We start from the raw sequence: 13,331 nt of genomic DNA, 5'->3' as shown, positions 1-13,331 counted from the left end.
GGCGAACCACTGTTGCCAGCATTCTCGCCGAGAAGAGAACAGCTGTCGGTGTGCTGAGGAACCTTGATGTGTGGATCCAGAGTAGTAATTCCACCCAAATTGAAGGATAGAGTGCTCAATGAGCTTCATGAGGGTCATCTGGGAGGGGTAAAAATGAAGAACTTAGCCAGAGCGTTTGTGTGGTGGCCGGGACTCGATAGAGAAATCGAAGAGATGACCAAGAGCTGTACAGGATGCCAGAAGGTCCAAAACGCCCCACCACAAGCCCCTCTACATCCATGGGAATGGCCCTCATCTCCACGGCAAAGGGTACACATTGATTTTGCTGGTCCATTTATGGACTCGATGTTTTTAATTGCAGTGGATGCACATTCAAAGTGGCCAGAGGTAATAAAAATGTCCTCAACCACCACAGAAAAAACTATCTCAGTCTTACGAACCATATTCGCCAGAAATGGGCTGCCTGAACAGATTTGCTCCGACAATGGACCACAGTTTGTGTTTGACGAGTTCCGGAGGTTCTTAAAGAACAATGGTGTTGAGCATTACACATCCACCCCATCTCATCCAGCCACCAATGGATTGGCTGAGAGGTTCGTTCAAACATTCAAGAAGGCTATCAAGGCAATGTGTAATGAAGACATACCCCTACAACACAAGGTGGATAACTTCTTGTTTGCCTACCGGAATGCGACACATGCGATTACCAACCAAACGCCAGCCATGATGTTCTTCAATCGAAGACTAAGATGCCGCTTGGATTTGGTTAAGCCAAACATCAGAAGAGATGTGGAGAACAGGCAGTTTCAGAATATGAATGAAAGGCCAACCAGGAGTTTCAAGATAGGTCAACCAGTTTTGGCCCGGGACTACCGCACAGAGAAATGGCAGCCAGGAATGATCTGCACACGGCAAGGACCTCTAATGTATACCGTGGACGTTGGAGAGAGCATTGTAAGACGCCATGCTGACCAGATTCTAGAATCACTGGAAAACGTCAAATCTACACCACGATCCTATACACCTGGTGATGAAACCGAAGTACCAATTGCATCTACCTCAGAATCGGTGATATTGGAAGCAGACGAACCAAACGACGACGTTGATCCTGAATCAACTTTGCCAGAAGAACCTGATACCCCAAAGAGGCGTTATCCGGGCAGAATCAGGAAGCCGCCTCAAAGACTGAATTTATAATTGATTAACTTCAGCTAATGTATATAGCAACTGTAATTGTAAATATGTTATTTAATTATTAATCGAATGTTATGTACTTTTTAGCTAAAAGGGGAGGAATTGTAGTGTATGTACCTTGAAGAAGGAACTATATTCTGCAGCCCCTGTATACTGCAGTACCAGTAGTGACCACCCCTGTATATAAGCCTGTGTAATAACTTTGTATAGTAGTTCCAGTTTTGTCTCCATTCAGTAAACACCTGTTATAACCAACTTCTGCAGTCCGTGTCTCAATTACACACGGACATTACAGTATACTTACCAAGGTACGAGAGCCCTGTACACGGCCACAGGTGTAGGAGCCCTGGTTACATGGCACTTGTGCAGCCTACTCCTGAATTTTGCTGGTTGAGAGATTTCTGGATATTTAGGTGCCAGTTAAGAGAGTTTCTTGTATATCCATATCTATCTTTTCCAATTATTTCTAATGGGTGCACAATGTATTTGTTTCTCATGTGACTTGCTGGTACAATATTAACTCAAGTCTGAATCATACCCAAGGCAATATATTTTCATTGCATTATCCCAGAATCCATTACAAGTGTTGATGTTCACACTTGACTTTTCATTCGGCATAACCTGGATTGTTATAAAGCTCCACAGAATGTATATTCCAGCATCCTGAATGTTTGTAAGTGATTGTGTTAGTTTGCTTCAGTTTATGTGCATTCCTAGTAGTTCTAAGTTTTGGAAGAAGCCAAAGTACCCACTGTGGAACTAATAAGATGACCACAACAGGTCCACTAGAGGATGTTGCCACCAGCAGTTGGTGCTTGTGCTGAAAATTCTAATCACATTTACTGCTGAAACTTGACTGCCGAATGGCTAAATTCTCAGTGTGCACTTTACTTGAAATAACCATCGAAAATCTAGCATATAGTGTGCATCATACTTTAAATGTGTCCATAATACCAGTCTAACCTCTACTTAATTTTACTCCAAAGCAAACACTTTGGCTGCGATTTCCCCCACTTCGGCAGGTCCGGTGCGGCCGGGGTCGGTAATGGGTCCCAACCCCGCTGTTGGCTCCAGCCCACTATGTAGAAGGATTTTACGCTGATTGGGTTTGTTAAGCCCGCCTGGTGTGTTTGCCAGCCAATTGGAGGAGGCTGGTCTGATGATGTCACTGGAGGTGTCACCAGCTGGTTTCCTTAAAGGGACCATGTACAAATTTATTTTGACAGTTGTGCTGTCAATGTTCTACAGCATTGAGGTGCTGCTAACACTGACGAGCACAGCAGAGGTGCTTATGAATGGAGTCACAGCATGCAGGGAGGTCCTCTTCCCTTCCAATGGGCGGGAGAGACCTCCCCAGTAGATCAATGCAGCCTGGTTGCACATTGCACAGGAGGGCACAAGCAGGGATGTCATCCAGAGGACCTGGCTGCAGTGGCGCAAACCTTTCAATGATCTCAGCAGATCACGAAATGTTACTGCAAAGCCACACTCGACCTCGTCCTGCTGTGCCCCTCATCATATCCCCATCACTCTGCCTTCCCTACCCTACTCCTGCACATCCTTACTCACGCCAACTTACCTTGCACCTCCACCCAGCTCCCTTGCGGGCAGCAATGTGGTCAGGTGCTGATGCCGTGTGTCCTATGCAGCATCAGTTGATTGTGGAGAAGGTTGGTGGTGGTGTTGGTGCTGCTGTGCCTGGTGTTGGGGCTGATCATGGTGGGATTCTGAGGAACAAGGTGAGATAGTTTCAAGGGCACCGATGCTGCTGGAGTAGATGGGGCAGATGAAGTTGAGATGACAGAAGCGATCTGTCAATGGTGAGATAGGTAGTTCAATGAGGTGACACTGGATACAGAGTTTACTCAACACTTGCAACCTGCATAAAGCTCAATCTGTCTTCCAAATGCAGTAAGCAACAGCTTTTGAGCTTTTATAGCACATTTGCAGCTATCCAGTAAAGAGATCAATTCATGGTAGCACAACTCCTGACCTGCTTACCTGATGTGATCCCCAAGCAGCGTAGACCCTCTGGGTGACCTGGTAAACTCTGAAGGTGGGCTCTTAACAAGTCATAATGACCTAAATTGCCTTTCCTGCCACTGTGTCTGGGTCTGTTCAGCGCTGACAGACCCGCTGTCAAAATAAATTTCCCACTGACCCACCACCAAACGCGTTTGCTGATCCCCTGAAAAAATTCCCCCTTTACCATTATCCATATCACTCTCTCATCACATTACATTTCTTGAGCTTCAATGTTCTGACTTTCTGAGCAATGTCACAAGAGCTCCACTGGTGTATTAATTACAAATGTGTTTTTTCTCATAGGATCTTGGAAGAGAGGACCTAAGAAAACCAATTGTAAGTATATTAACTCAATTTAATGTGCAATAATTGTGCAGCTATTAATAATTAATCCTTAATCCCTTCTTATCCCAATTCCTCTTGCGATTTACCTGAAGATTTACCGCTACATCTAAGGAGTATTAGATGCCTAAGATTGTAGCCGGTTTGAACTGACATTTAACCAGTTCAGCTTGTATTACTGGGTAAACAAACCAAACTTGCAGTCTAGGAAGTGGAGTTGCATAGAAATTACAATCCAGAAATGGCCTGTTTGGTCCAACCAATCTGTTGTTTATCTTGATGAGCAGTAGTCTGGTTCCCATATCCCCTTTTATTCCACTTTCCTTCAACCCTCCATCTAATCTATTTTGAAATCGTGATCGTGTGGTGTGTTCATGATCTTCCTCTCTGAAATTTGTGTTGGCTGCTTCTAATGTATCTTTTAGATATTTAGTAATTTTGTCTTTTAAAGGTTCTGTTTAATGTCTCATCCGAAAGATGGCACAGTGCAGCACTCCCTCAGCACTGCACGGGAGTGTCGGCCTAGATTTATGTGCTCAATTCTCTGGAGTGGGACTTGAACCCGCAACCTTCTGACTCAGGAGAGAGTGCTGCCCACTGAGCCACAGCTGACACTGTTCAAAAGAGTTTACTTTAAAACATGTGATCAATCAGGGAGCCTGCCGTCTATCACTTTGTCATGACACAAGACCCACCATCCCAGGAAAAAAAACTTTGAAATAAATGGAATAAACCACCCCTCTGATTTGTGTATATACTGTATAGACCGAGGCAGGCTTGGTGTGAGTGGGAGTGGAGTGCAGCCGCCACATGTCCTGTACGGCCAGCCCTACGCAGTACTCGGATTATTTCGCGCACCCCCTGGAAAGTCTCTATGGACCCCCGTTTGAGAACCACTGTCCTAGGGGATGCCTACAAGTTTGATCTCCAAGCTGTGGCTCAGTGGTAGCACACTCGAGTCAGAAGGTTGTGGATTCAAGTCTCACTCCAGAGATTTGAGCACAAAATCTAGGCTGACACTCCAGTGCAGAACTTCCGTTGCAATTGTCGGAGGTGCCATCTTTCGGATGGGACATTAAACCGAGGCTCCATCTGCCCTCTCGGGTGGACGTAGAAGATCCCATGGCACTATTTTGAAGATGAGCAGGGTGGGTCTCCCCGGTAAGCTGGCTGATTATTTATTTCTCAACCAACATCACTAAAACAGATTATCTGGTCGATATCACATTGTTTGTGGGACATTGCTGTGTGCAAATTGGCTGCTACATTTCCCACATGGCAATGGTGGCTACACTTCAAAAGCATTTCATTGGCTGTAAAGTGCTTTGGAACATCGAGGTTACGAAAGCTGCTATATAAATGCAAGTCTTTCTTTAGAATCGTGGTACTTTTTTTTGCCATTTGTCTTTTTTTGCCATTTGCTTCTCCTCTTCATGAGACCTAACCTTGCCTTTCCATTTTACATGTAATTACTAATTTTTGTCTGTCCTCAGATTAATAACAATAACCTACATGTGATTCAACTTAAACTATTGGATGTCTCATTAACACTTCATCAGCTTCGAAGGCATGCTTCATATTCTGAAGTCTGATTTCTCCCAGTCTCTCCTGACTTTTTACTTCAGGCTTTCTCTTAACTTCCTTAGCTTCTGATCTGGGTGTGGAAAAACTCAATTTTTTTAATGCACATAATTTTACAAAATAAAACAACTTGCCCACTTTGTTAGGTGGCCAACCAAGATTACCCAGTTGTCACAGGGATTTGCTACAGAAGCACGACATGGAAGGTCCTTGACCTTTTTTTTTTTTCCCCTTTAGCTCCAGGTTATTAATTACAGCCTCCTAATTCAGAGGACTTTTTTATTCTAAGGGAACTTTGCAGAGTTCTCGTTTTAATTCTTTCAGTTTTATCAGAGATCGGTGTGTTGTAATGTGCCATTTTAAGACCACTTTCCTACATATAATAAGTTGTATAATTAATGTTCATTTTAAAATGTGACTTAACTCATTATTTTCTAGCCACCAAAACCTGACGACATGAGTATCGTCTGCTTTACAAGTGGAACAACAGGTATTTCTGATCTTGTTCAGGTTTGAGAGTTTTCTCCTAACATGGTTCTAGGATTAAAAAGCGTGCGTTGGCTGTAATGAGGGTATACGATGGAGAAGTAGGCATCCTTTGTGCAAGGAATGGAATGACTAATTTTCATAATGTCCTTGGATCCCGAACACTTTGGTTTGAATTCAGCCAAGACGCGCACTAAATCCCAACTCTGAACTTGGTTTTGGGACTTGTGGTATGGAACCAACATCAAATTAATACAAATTGGCCAACTTGTTTGTAGCACTTGGGTGGGAAAAACCAATTGCATGGGATTTTGATGTTTTGTTTTGGGAATTGCATTCCATGACTGTTTACATTTCTGTTTGGAGGGGTGGGGGAAGAGAGAAACACACGTGTGGTTGGAGTTAAAATAGTAAGGTTTCATGTAGCCCATTAAGGGGGGGGAAAAAAGTCAACCAGTTTTCATCTCTCTTGTCCTGGAACAGTGATGCCAACAATATATATCAACCTGGGTGACATTGCTTGACTTGGTATGTTGCAGGAATCGACTCTGATCCTTTCTCTATGATTTAGTACTACAACAAATATTGCTTTATTCACTGAGCCATCAGGAATGTCTGTTCTGTCATCTCAAGAAAACGTTCAACCCATTGCCTAAAGACTGCTGTATCTAATTTTTGTTGTACTGGATTGCCAAGTGCAATGTTCCCAACCCCCTCATTCAGCGCACATTTTTCAAAAAAAGAACAACTCCTTCAGAAGCATTTAATTTTTTTAAATTCCTTTATAAAACTTAAAAATGCACAGCCCAGCTTTAAGTGCTGCTTCATCCATAAGTCAGTGCAATGCTCATATTTTGTATGCAAGGCCGAACAGTTTCCTAAATTCAGCTCAAATAAATTGTATGAAGGGCAGCCTATATCTAGAAATTTCAAGTTGACATAAAACCCTACTGAGAAGTTAAAATTGGTTATACAGCGCTACTAAAGCTCTATGCAAACCTGCTTTATGAAACACTTCTGCTTGCCTATATGTGTACACTTGTTGCCTAGAATGGCTCTTGACAGCTCTTTGATTCAGGTCCTCTTTGCACTAATATGGACATCTATAATTGCCACCAGGGCAGGTGGGAAAAACTTTTCAAAATATACCCTTTTTAAAAAAAATAAAAAATAAATTCACTTAATTTGGTGGTTTTAAAAATAAACACTGACATTTGGGAGAAGGGAAGAGAATTAAACCAGAAAACCTCACTAGATTTATCTTCCATGCACATTTTGTTTTTAGTTGGTAAGTAGGGAGTAGGTGAACCTACGCTTCTAACTTCAGCAAATGAGAAGTGAAAATGGCTTGTTTTAGATCTTTGACCCCAAATGATCAGGTAAACCTGATGGGCTAAACGACCACTTGTTTTTAGTTCCTCTGTAAAAGTTTTCATTTGATTATAGTTTATGTAGAAGCTGTCATGTGCAATAAATACATTCTGATAAATAATGCATTCCAGTAAACACCACTACTCCAATCTTGAGTATACTTAAAATGAGCATTTTCATGTACTCCACAAATCTTCACCCATGAACTCTCTAACGGATATCTGAATTTGTCCACATGCTTGATGCTAATTGAGTCAAAAATAAAACCTTAGTGAGGCTCCAAGTGGCTGTAGGCCTCCCTTTTCCTATCTGCTTATTTTAAATCTTAGGTTCTTTTCCTAGTGTATTAGGGAAATAAGACTGACAATAGATTAAAATAATCTATCTTGATCCATCAAAGATGTTTGCATATATTAGTCATCTATCTTTTTGAGCATGGGAATGGTGCAGCCCTGTGTAACTAAATGAGATTTCTTGATTTGCAAGTAGGAAATCTTGGATAATGAGTAGCTGCAAATTTTTTGTCTGAATTAGGTGACCCTAAAGGAGCTATGTTGACCCATGGGAATGTGGTGTCCAATTCAGCAGCTTTCTTCAAAGTGATTGAGGTTTGTATAATGAAATTGCATGAAGTCTGGGATCTCTATAAAAGTTGGGCTTTTGAAGGATACTTTTGCAGTATAGATTGCTCTTGGTATCTCGTGGTGTTGCTTGAGACAAAAAATATGGTTTGCTTCACGTAACCCACTGCTTGTCTCCCACTCAATTCTTTGTATTTACATCTGCCTTTGTTTAACTTTCTCCCACCTATCTCCAATCTGGTTCTGAGGTATTTATTTATCCAATCCCTCTCTTGCTTTCCCCTCTTCAGCTGAACTCTTTGCTGTGACTCTGCTGTTTGCACACCATCAGATAAAATATGAAATGGGGAAAACATTGACCAGACAGATGAGCACTATGGAAAGCAAAAAACAAACAATGCTGAGGAGCACGGAGGCCACGGATCACATATGAGCAGAGACGTGGAAAATATCATGGGGTAGACCTCGGCAGTGGGTGAACAGGCAGGTGGAGAGGGCAGGGCCACATTTCCATAATCAGGCAGTTCGAACTTGCCTGGTTTTAGGGTGGCTTGTAGCAATCTCTTTTGAGGATCACTAGGCTGCTCGATGCCTGGTACCGATGGGTGGCAGGTGGAGATGTATTCTCTGCCCTTTGGTAATTAAAGATTATGTTGGAGTCCTGTGCACACATAGGAGCCTGATTTAAAACTTGGAATGAAAGCAGTGGGCAGGGATCGAGTAGGAACAGAGTGGCAAGTATGGCACAGCTATTTTCTCCCCCCAACTACTACCCTGTTCCTGCCTGATGGAGTGACTTCAAATCAGCCCCCATTAGACACGGAGGGTGGAGGCAACCCTGTGGCCCGAAAGAAGAGGTGGGGGGTGAAAGTTGAGAAACATTGGAAGATGGGATGGGTAGATTATTTTCTGAATACGGGATGGGTAGATTAGTTTCTGAATTAATTAAATGTTAACTTTTTTGAGCGCTATTGTATAATGGGGAAAGTAATATCTTGATTCAGAGGACCCAGATTTTTTCACTTTTTTATATAATTTGGCTCTTTTTTAATGTTTTGAAAGATGGCAACATGTTCCAAATTTCAGATTCACTAAAAAGCAATTGGCAAGCCTTGGGCCTATTGGACATGCCTGACATTAAGCAGATTTCTTTTCAATGCTGTAGATAGGTTTGGATCAAAGATTGGGACTGCATTAATTCCAATAATAAGAACTGTAACTTGTTTTGCGTTGTGTCTCAAAGGTAGAAGAATTGAGACTCTTAATTGATTTTTTTGAAGTACAGGTTGAGCGTCCCAAATCTGGAATTCGGGGGTCTGGAATCTCAAATGTTCCGGAATCCGGACACCCTGAGGGAGGCTTATCAAAAACTGGAAATAGCGCAACCTGGGCCCAGGCATTTCCGGACTCGGCACATGTTTTTGATGTCCGGAAAAAGCGCAACCTGGGCTCGGGTGTTTCCGGACTTTGGACATCAGAAACACGTTCCGAAGTCTGGGAAAACCGGCTCGGTTTCGGTCCTGAGGTTGCCGGATTCGAGACGCTCAACCTGTATCACTTGCTGACCTCTTGAACTGTGGTGGATCGTTGTCTTGCAATAATCTAATTGCCTTCTGTCTCTTATCTGAACAGTACACATTTACCCCCATGACTGATGATATTTCTATCTCCTATCTTCCCCTGGCACATATGTTTGAAAGAGTGGTGCAGGTAATCATATCCATTTTCTTGCAAGTCCTTGGGCATGTATAAGCTGGCATTCTCCAACAAAGTAGCAGACTTGAGATATGATTAATACTGGGGGGGGGGGGGGCTAAATTTGAACAGGATCAATGCAATAGGCTTTGTGGTGAGAATATTTTGGGCACCTAGTTTTACAAATGAAAGTCTCTGCATTTAAGCATCTATTGTTTTGGGGATCCAAAGAATAACTTGGGACTAGCAACCGCTTTCAACTTAATAATTAGCTAACCTAGTTATTCTCTGGATTCCAATATCTTTATTCTGAACTGATGTAGAATTCGACACTTGTCGATGTCCTTTTTTGCCAATGGTTGAAAGTAAAGGGTGCAGTTTGATCACAGGATCGTGTTGAAAATGGTTTATTAAATGGGTATAATTGTATTGCTTCAGACAGCACTATACTGTAGTGGTGCAAGAGTGGGATTCTTCCAAGGTGATATTCGATTGTTGGCAGATGATATGATGACACTCCAGCCCACCATCTTTCCAGTCGTGCCTAGACTACTGAATCGGATTTACGATAAGGTTTGTTCCTTTTGTTGAAAGTAATATGGAGTTAATTAATTTTGAATACAATTAAATTTTTCCCTCCCCTCTTCAACACTGAAAATGGCACAACTTTACTGTCATTGGATGGACAGGAGGTATTATTCGAGCTCATGGAGGGCAATGTTCTGCCATTCAATTAGATCGTGGCTGATCTGTATCTTAACTCCATCTATCCACCTTGCTTCTGTAACCCTTATTACCCTTGCCTAACAACAACAATCTATCAATCTCAGTTTTGAATTTTTCAATTGACCTAGCCTCAACAGCTTTTTGGGGGAGAGAGTTCCAGATTTCCACTACCCTTTGTGTGAAGTGCTTTCTGACATCACCTCTGAATGGCCTAGTTGTAATTTTAAGGTTCTACCCCCTTGTTTGGACTCTCCCGCCAGAGGAAGCAGTTTCTTTCTCTATCAACACCATCAACTCCTTTTAATCATAAACCCCTCAATTAAATCAACCCTTAATCTTGAAGATTAGGGAATTCAATCGTCAAGCAAGCAATTGACTTAGTTAACCCAATATCGGAAAGAGATTTGTATTTTTTTCTGAAAGTATGGAACAACATTTATCATTTTGAAAGTTTAATAACATGCCCATTTCTTTCAATCTGCCTCCAGATTGTTCAATTAACTCTTAAAATTGAATTTTTTTTGGCAATTTATTCAGAAGCACACAGATTCCTTCTCTGCCTCTGACAATTTAAAATGGCGCAGACCTTTCAAACCCAAAAAACAGGATTGAAAATGTGGAAGAGTTGCACTTTTTAAAAATTGCCTTTAAATGTTTTTGCATGATAAATTGTACACTTGTAAACTGATTCATTCACCTTTTGTATAAGAATCCAATGTATTAAATGAATGGACATCCATATTTTAAAAATCATTATTCTTCTCAATATCCCTTTTCACTTGGTGACTTGTGTAATTGAACAATTAATGGATGCCTGAATTTGTAAAACTTTTTCTCACCCTTTCCCTCTGTTTGCTATTAAGCTGACCTAAATGAGGTGCACGAAGGCTCACTGGACTGGTGGTTTCCTCCTTTTTTGGGAAGTATCTAGCCTTTGCCTTCCAATGACCAAATGATTTAAACTAGATAAACCTGAATCCTACTTCATGGCGTGGGTTCGCTGTGCTTCCTTGCATCTGATCAAATCTTATTACATCCACCTATTGAGATATCAACAATGTTGGCTTTTCATGTGCTTTAACCTTGATTAATTGAGCGATCCTTATTGACCATATTGTCACTTCATTCAGAAGCAAAGTAGACGTATACAGTGGAGTAATTTTGAAATTCTATTTTTTGTTTTTTTTTATTCGTTTATGGGATGTGGGCGTCACCTGCAAGGCCAGCATTTATTGCCCATCCCTAATTGCCCTCGAAGGTGGTGGTGTACTGCCTTCTTGAACCGCTGCAGTCCGTGTGGTGAAGGTACTCCCACAGTGCTGTAAGGGAGGGAGTTTCAGGATTTTGACCCAGCGACGATGAACGATTGGCGATATACTTCTAAGTCAGGATGGTGTGTGACTTGGAGGGGAACTTGGAGGTGGTGGTGCTCCCATGCACCTGCTGCCCTTGTCCTTCTAGGTGGTAGAGGTTGCGGGTTTGGGAGGTGCTGCCAAAGAAGCCTTGGTGAATTGCTGCAGTGCACCTTGTAGACGGTACACACTGCAGCCAAAGGTCTGTACAGAGCACAAGGGTCTGAATTCTTAGTTAATATGTTTAATTGTTCACATAGGTGCAAAGTGGGGCGCAAACTCCTTTCAAGAGATGGCTGTTAAATATTGCTGTTAGCAGAAAAGAAGCTGAAGTATCCCAAGGAATGATTAGAAATGACAGTTTCTGGGACAAGCTGATTTTCAACAAAGTTCAGGTAATGTATAAGCTGTTGTGTTCTAAAACGACCTGAGCAGGAGACGAAGACTTATGAAATTTATAGTCTGCTTACAGAAAAGATACTTTATCGTAGTGGTTCCTAGTTAGGGTCGTGGTTGTCCTGACAGAGCACCAAGCACAAATATCTAGATCCTTTTAGTAAAACTGTGTATACTTGTCTATAAACACTTGTTAACTTGTAATTCCATTTCTTAAAGCTGTTTCTCTAGCACCATCCAAGTAAGTATTGGGTGGATAACATTTACTCTGCCAATACTGCTCTGTAACTGATCACTACAAACTGTGCATGGGAAAGCAACTCTTTTTTCTTCAAAGTAACTACATTAAAAAGAACACAGAGTAGCCTTTTTCCTGGAACAATTTGGTAGGTAGACCAAACACTTTCTATATGTGCCCATAATGTGGAATAACAAAGACCAAGATTTTCATTGTAAAGTGTCTCTGGCAACACACGATCAAGCAGGGAAAGGGAAGTTTTCTCTCTTGTCCAGGAGAAGTCAGTTGGAATAAAATGTATTTGTTGCTAAGTTGCAGCTCATTGCTATTATGTAAAACACTAAGTGGTGGTTATTTACTCCTAATGCATTTAAGTACTTGCCTCCAAACCACTTGGCTGCAGCTGGACTTCAAACTACACGTAGTACCCACAGTCCCATTTCAACTCAAGATGTGGAATATCATTAGGCAATAATTCATATAATGAAGTCTCAGGACAATTGCAATTTTTGAAGCTGCAGCAACTGAAGTCTTGTACAAGTGCATGGCTCGGTGTCAAATTTTGTCTGATAACACTCCTGTGAATCACTTTGGGACATTTTACTACATTAAAGGTGCTACTGAACATGGGCAATTTACTAGTATTTGGCAAAGTACCATAACTAAGAAATATTGCCAACAAGTTGTATGTCTTTGTCTAGCACTCAAAGAAACTATTCATTCTTTGTCCTTTTTTGTAAGCATTTTAAATTTTTTCTAAATTATTTTGTTTACTGAAGGCTACAGTGGGAGGACGTGTCCGTGCGATAGTAACAGGAGCTGCTCCCATCTCCCCTTCTGTTCTAACATTCCTTCGAGCAGCACTGGGTTGTCAAGTAAGCATAGATTATAGTCTGATTGTGCTTTCTTATTGTTCCTCTGCTTTCACTTCCGATTTAAATTTTGCACTGAACTGTTTTAATAATTGCAGATTTGCATTTTAGAAAATGAGCACAAATTGTATTTTTGGAAACATTGGGATGGAAAGGGCCTAAAGTTTAATGAAGGGTTACTGCTTTGAGTACATAAATCTGTGATGCTTTCTCAAATAATGGTTAAACTTGTTTGTAATACTTAAACACCAGGTGAGCTGGGATCTAGTCGTTTTTTGCTTGTCTACAGATTTTTGAAGCATATGGACAAACTGAATGCACTGCTGGATGTACTTTCTCAATGGCTGGAGATTCTACTGCAGGTAATCCACTTTACAGACACCCACTCCAGTATCCTCTAAGGATCTAATTATCAACTTGAATTTTGCTTTCAAGTCTTCAAGTCTAAATCTACACATCGATGTTGTCTGTC

At 41.4% G+C, this 13,331-nt stretch overlaps 1 protein-coding gene across 8 annotated transcripts in view; it reads left to right on the top strand.

Moving 5' to 3' along the window:
* acsl5 (acyl-CoA synthetase long chain family member 5) overlaps positions 1-13,331 on the top strand; it is a 40,706-nt gene that overhangs the window by 19,885 nt on the left and 7,490 nt on the right. For all 8 annotated transcript variants that reach the window (XM_085994512.1, XM_085994510.1, XM_085994511.1 and 5 more), the window contains exons 8-15: positions 3,523-3,555; positions 5,581-5,632; positions 7,534-7,607; positions 9,213-9,290; positions 9,714-9,848; positions 11,614-11,748; positions 12,767-12,862; positions 13,149-13,221. In XM_085994512.1, the coding sequence (XP_085850638.1) occupies positions 3,523-3,555; positions 5,581-5,632; positions 7,534-7,607; positions 9,213-9,290; positions 9,714-9,848; positions 11,614-11,748; positions 12,767-12,862; positions 13,149-13,221 (676 nt within the window). The remainder of the gene's footprint in view (positions 1-3,522; positions 3,556-5,580; positions 5,633-7,533; positions 7,608-9,212; positions 9,291-9,713; positions 9,849-11,613; positions 11,749-12,766; positions 12,863-13,148; positions 13,222-13,331) is intronic.

This window comes from Somniosus microcephalus, chromosome 8 (assembly GCF_052327205.1).
Source record: "Somniosus microcephalus isolate GS21.2 chromosome 8, FLI_Smic_1.0, whole genome shotgun sequence".
NCBI lineage: Eukaryota > Metazoa > Chordata > Chondrichthyes > Squaliformes > Somniosidae > Somniosus > Somniosus microcephalus.
The sequence above is the reverse complement of the archived record's forward strand: the minus strand, read 5'-3'. Positions and strand labels throughout refer to the sequence as shown.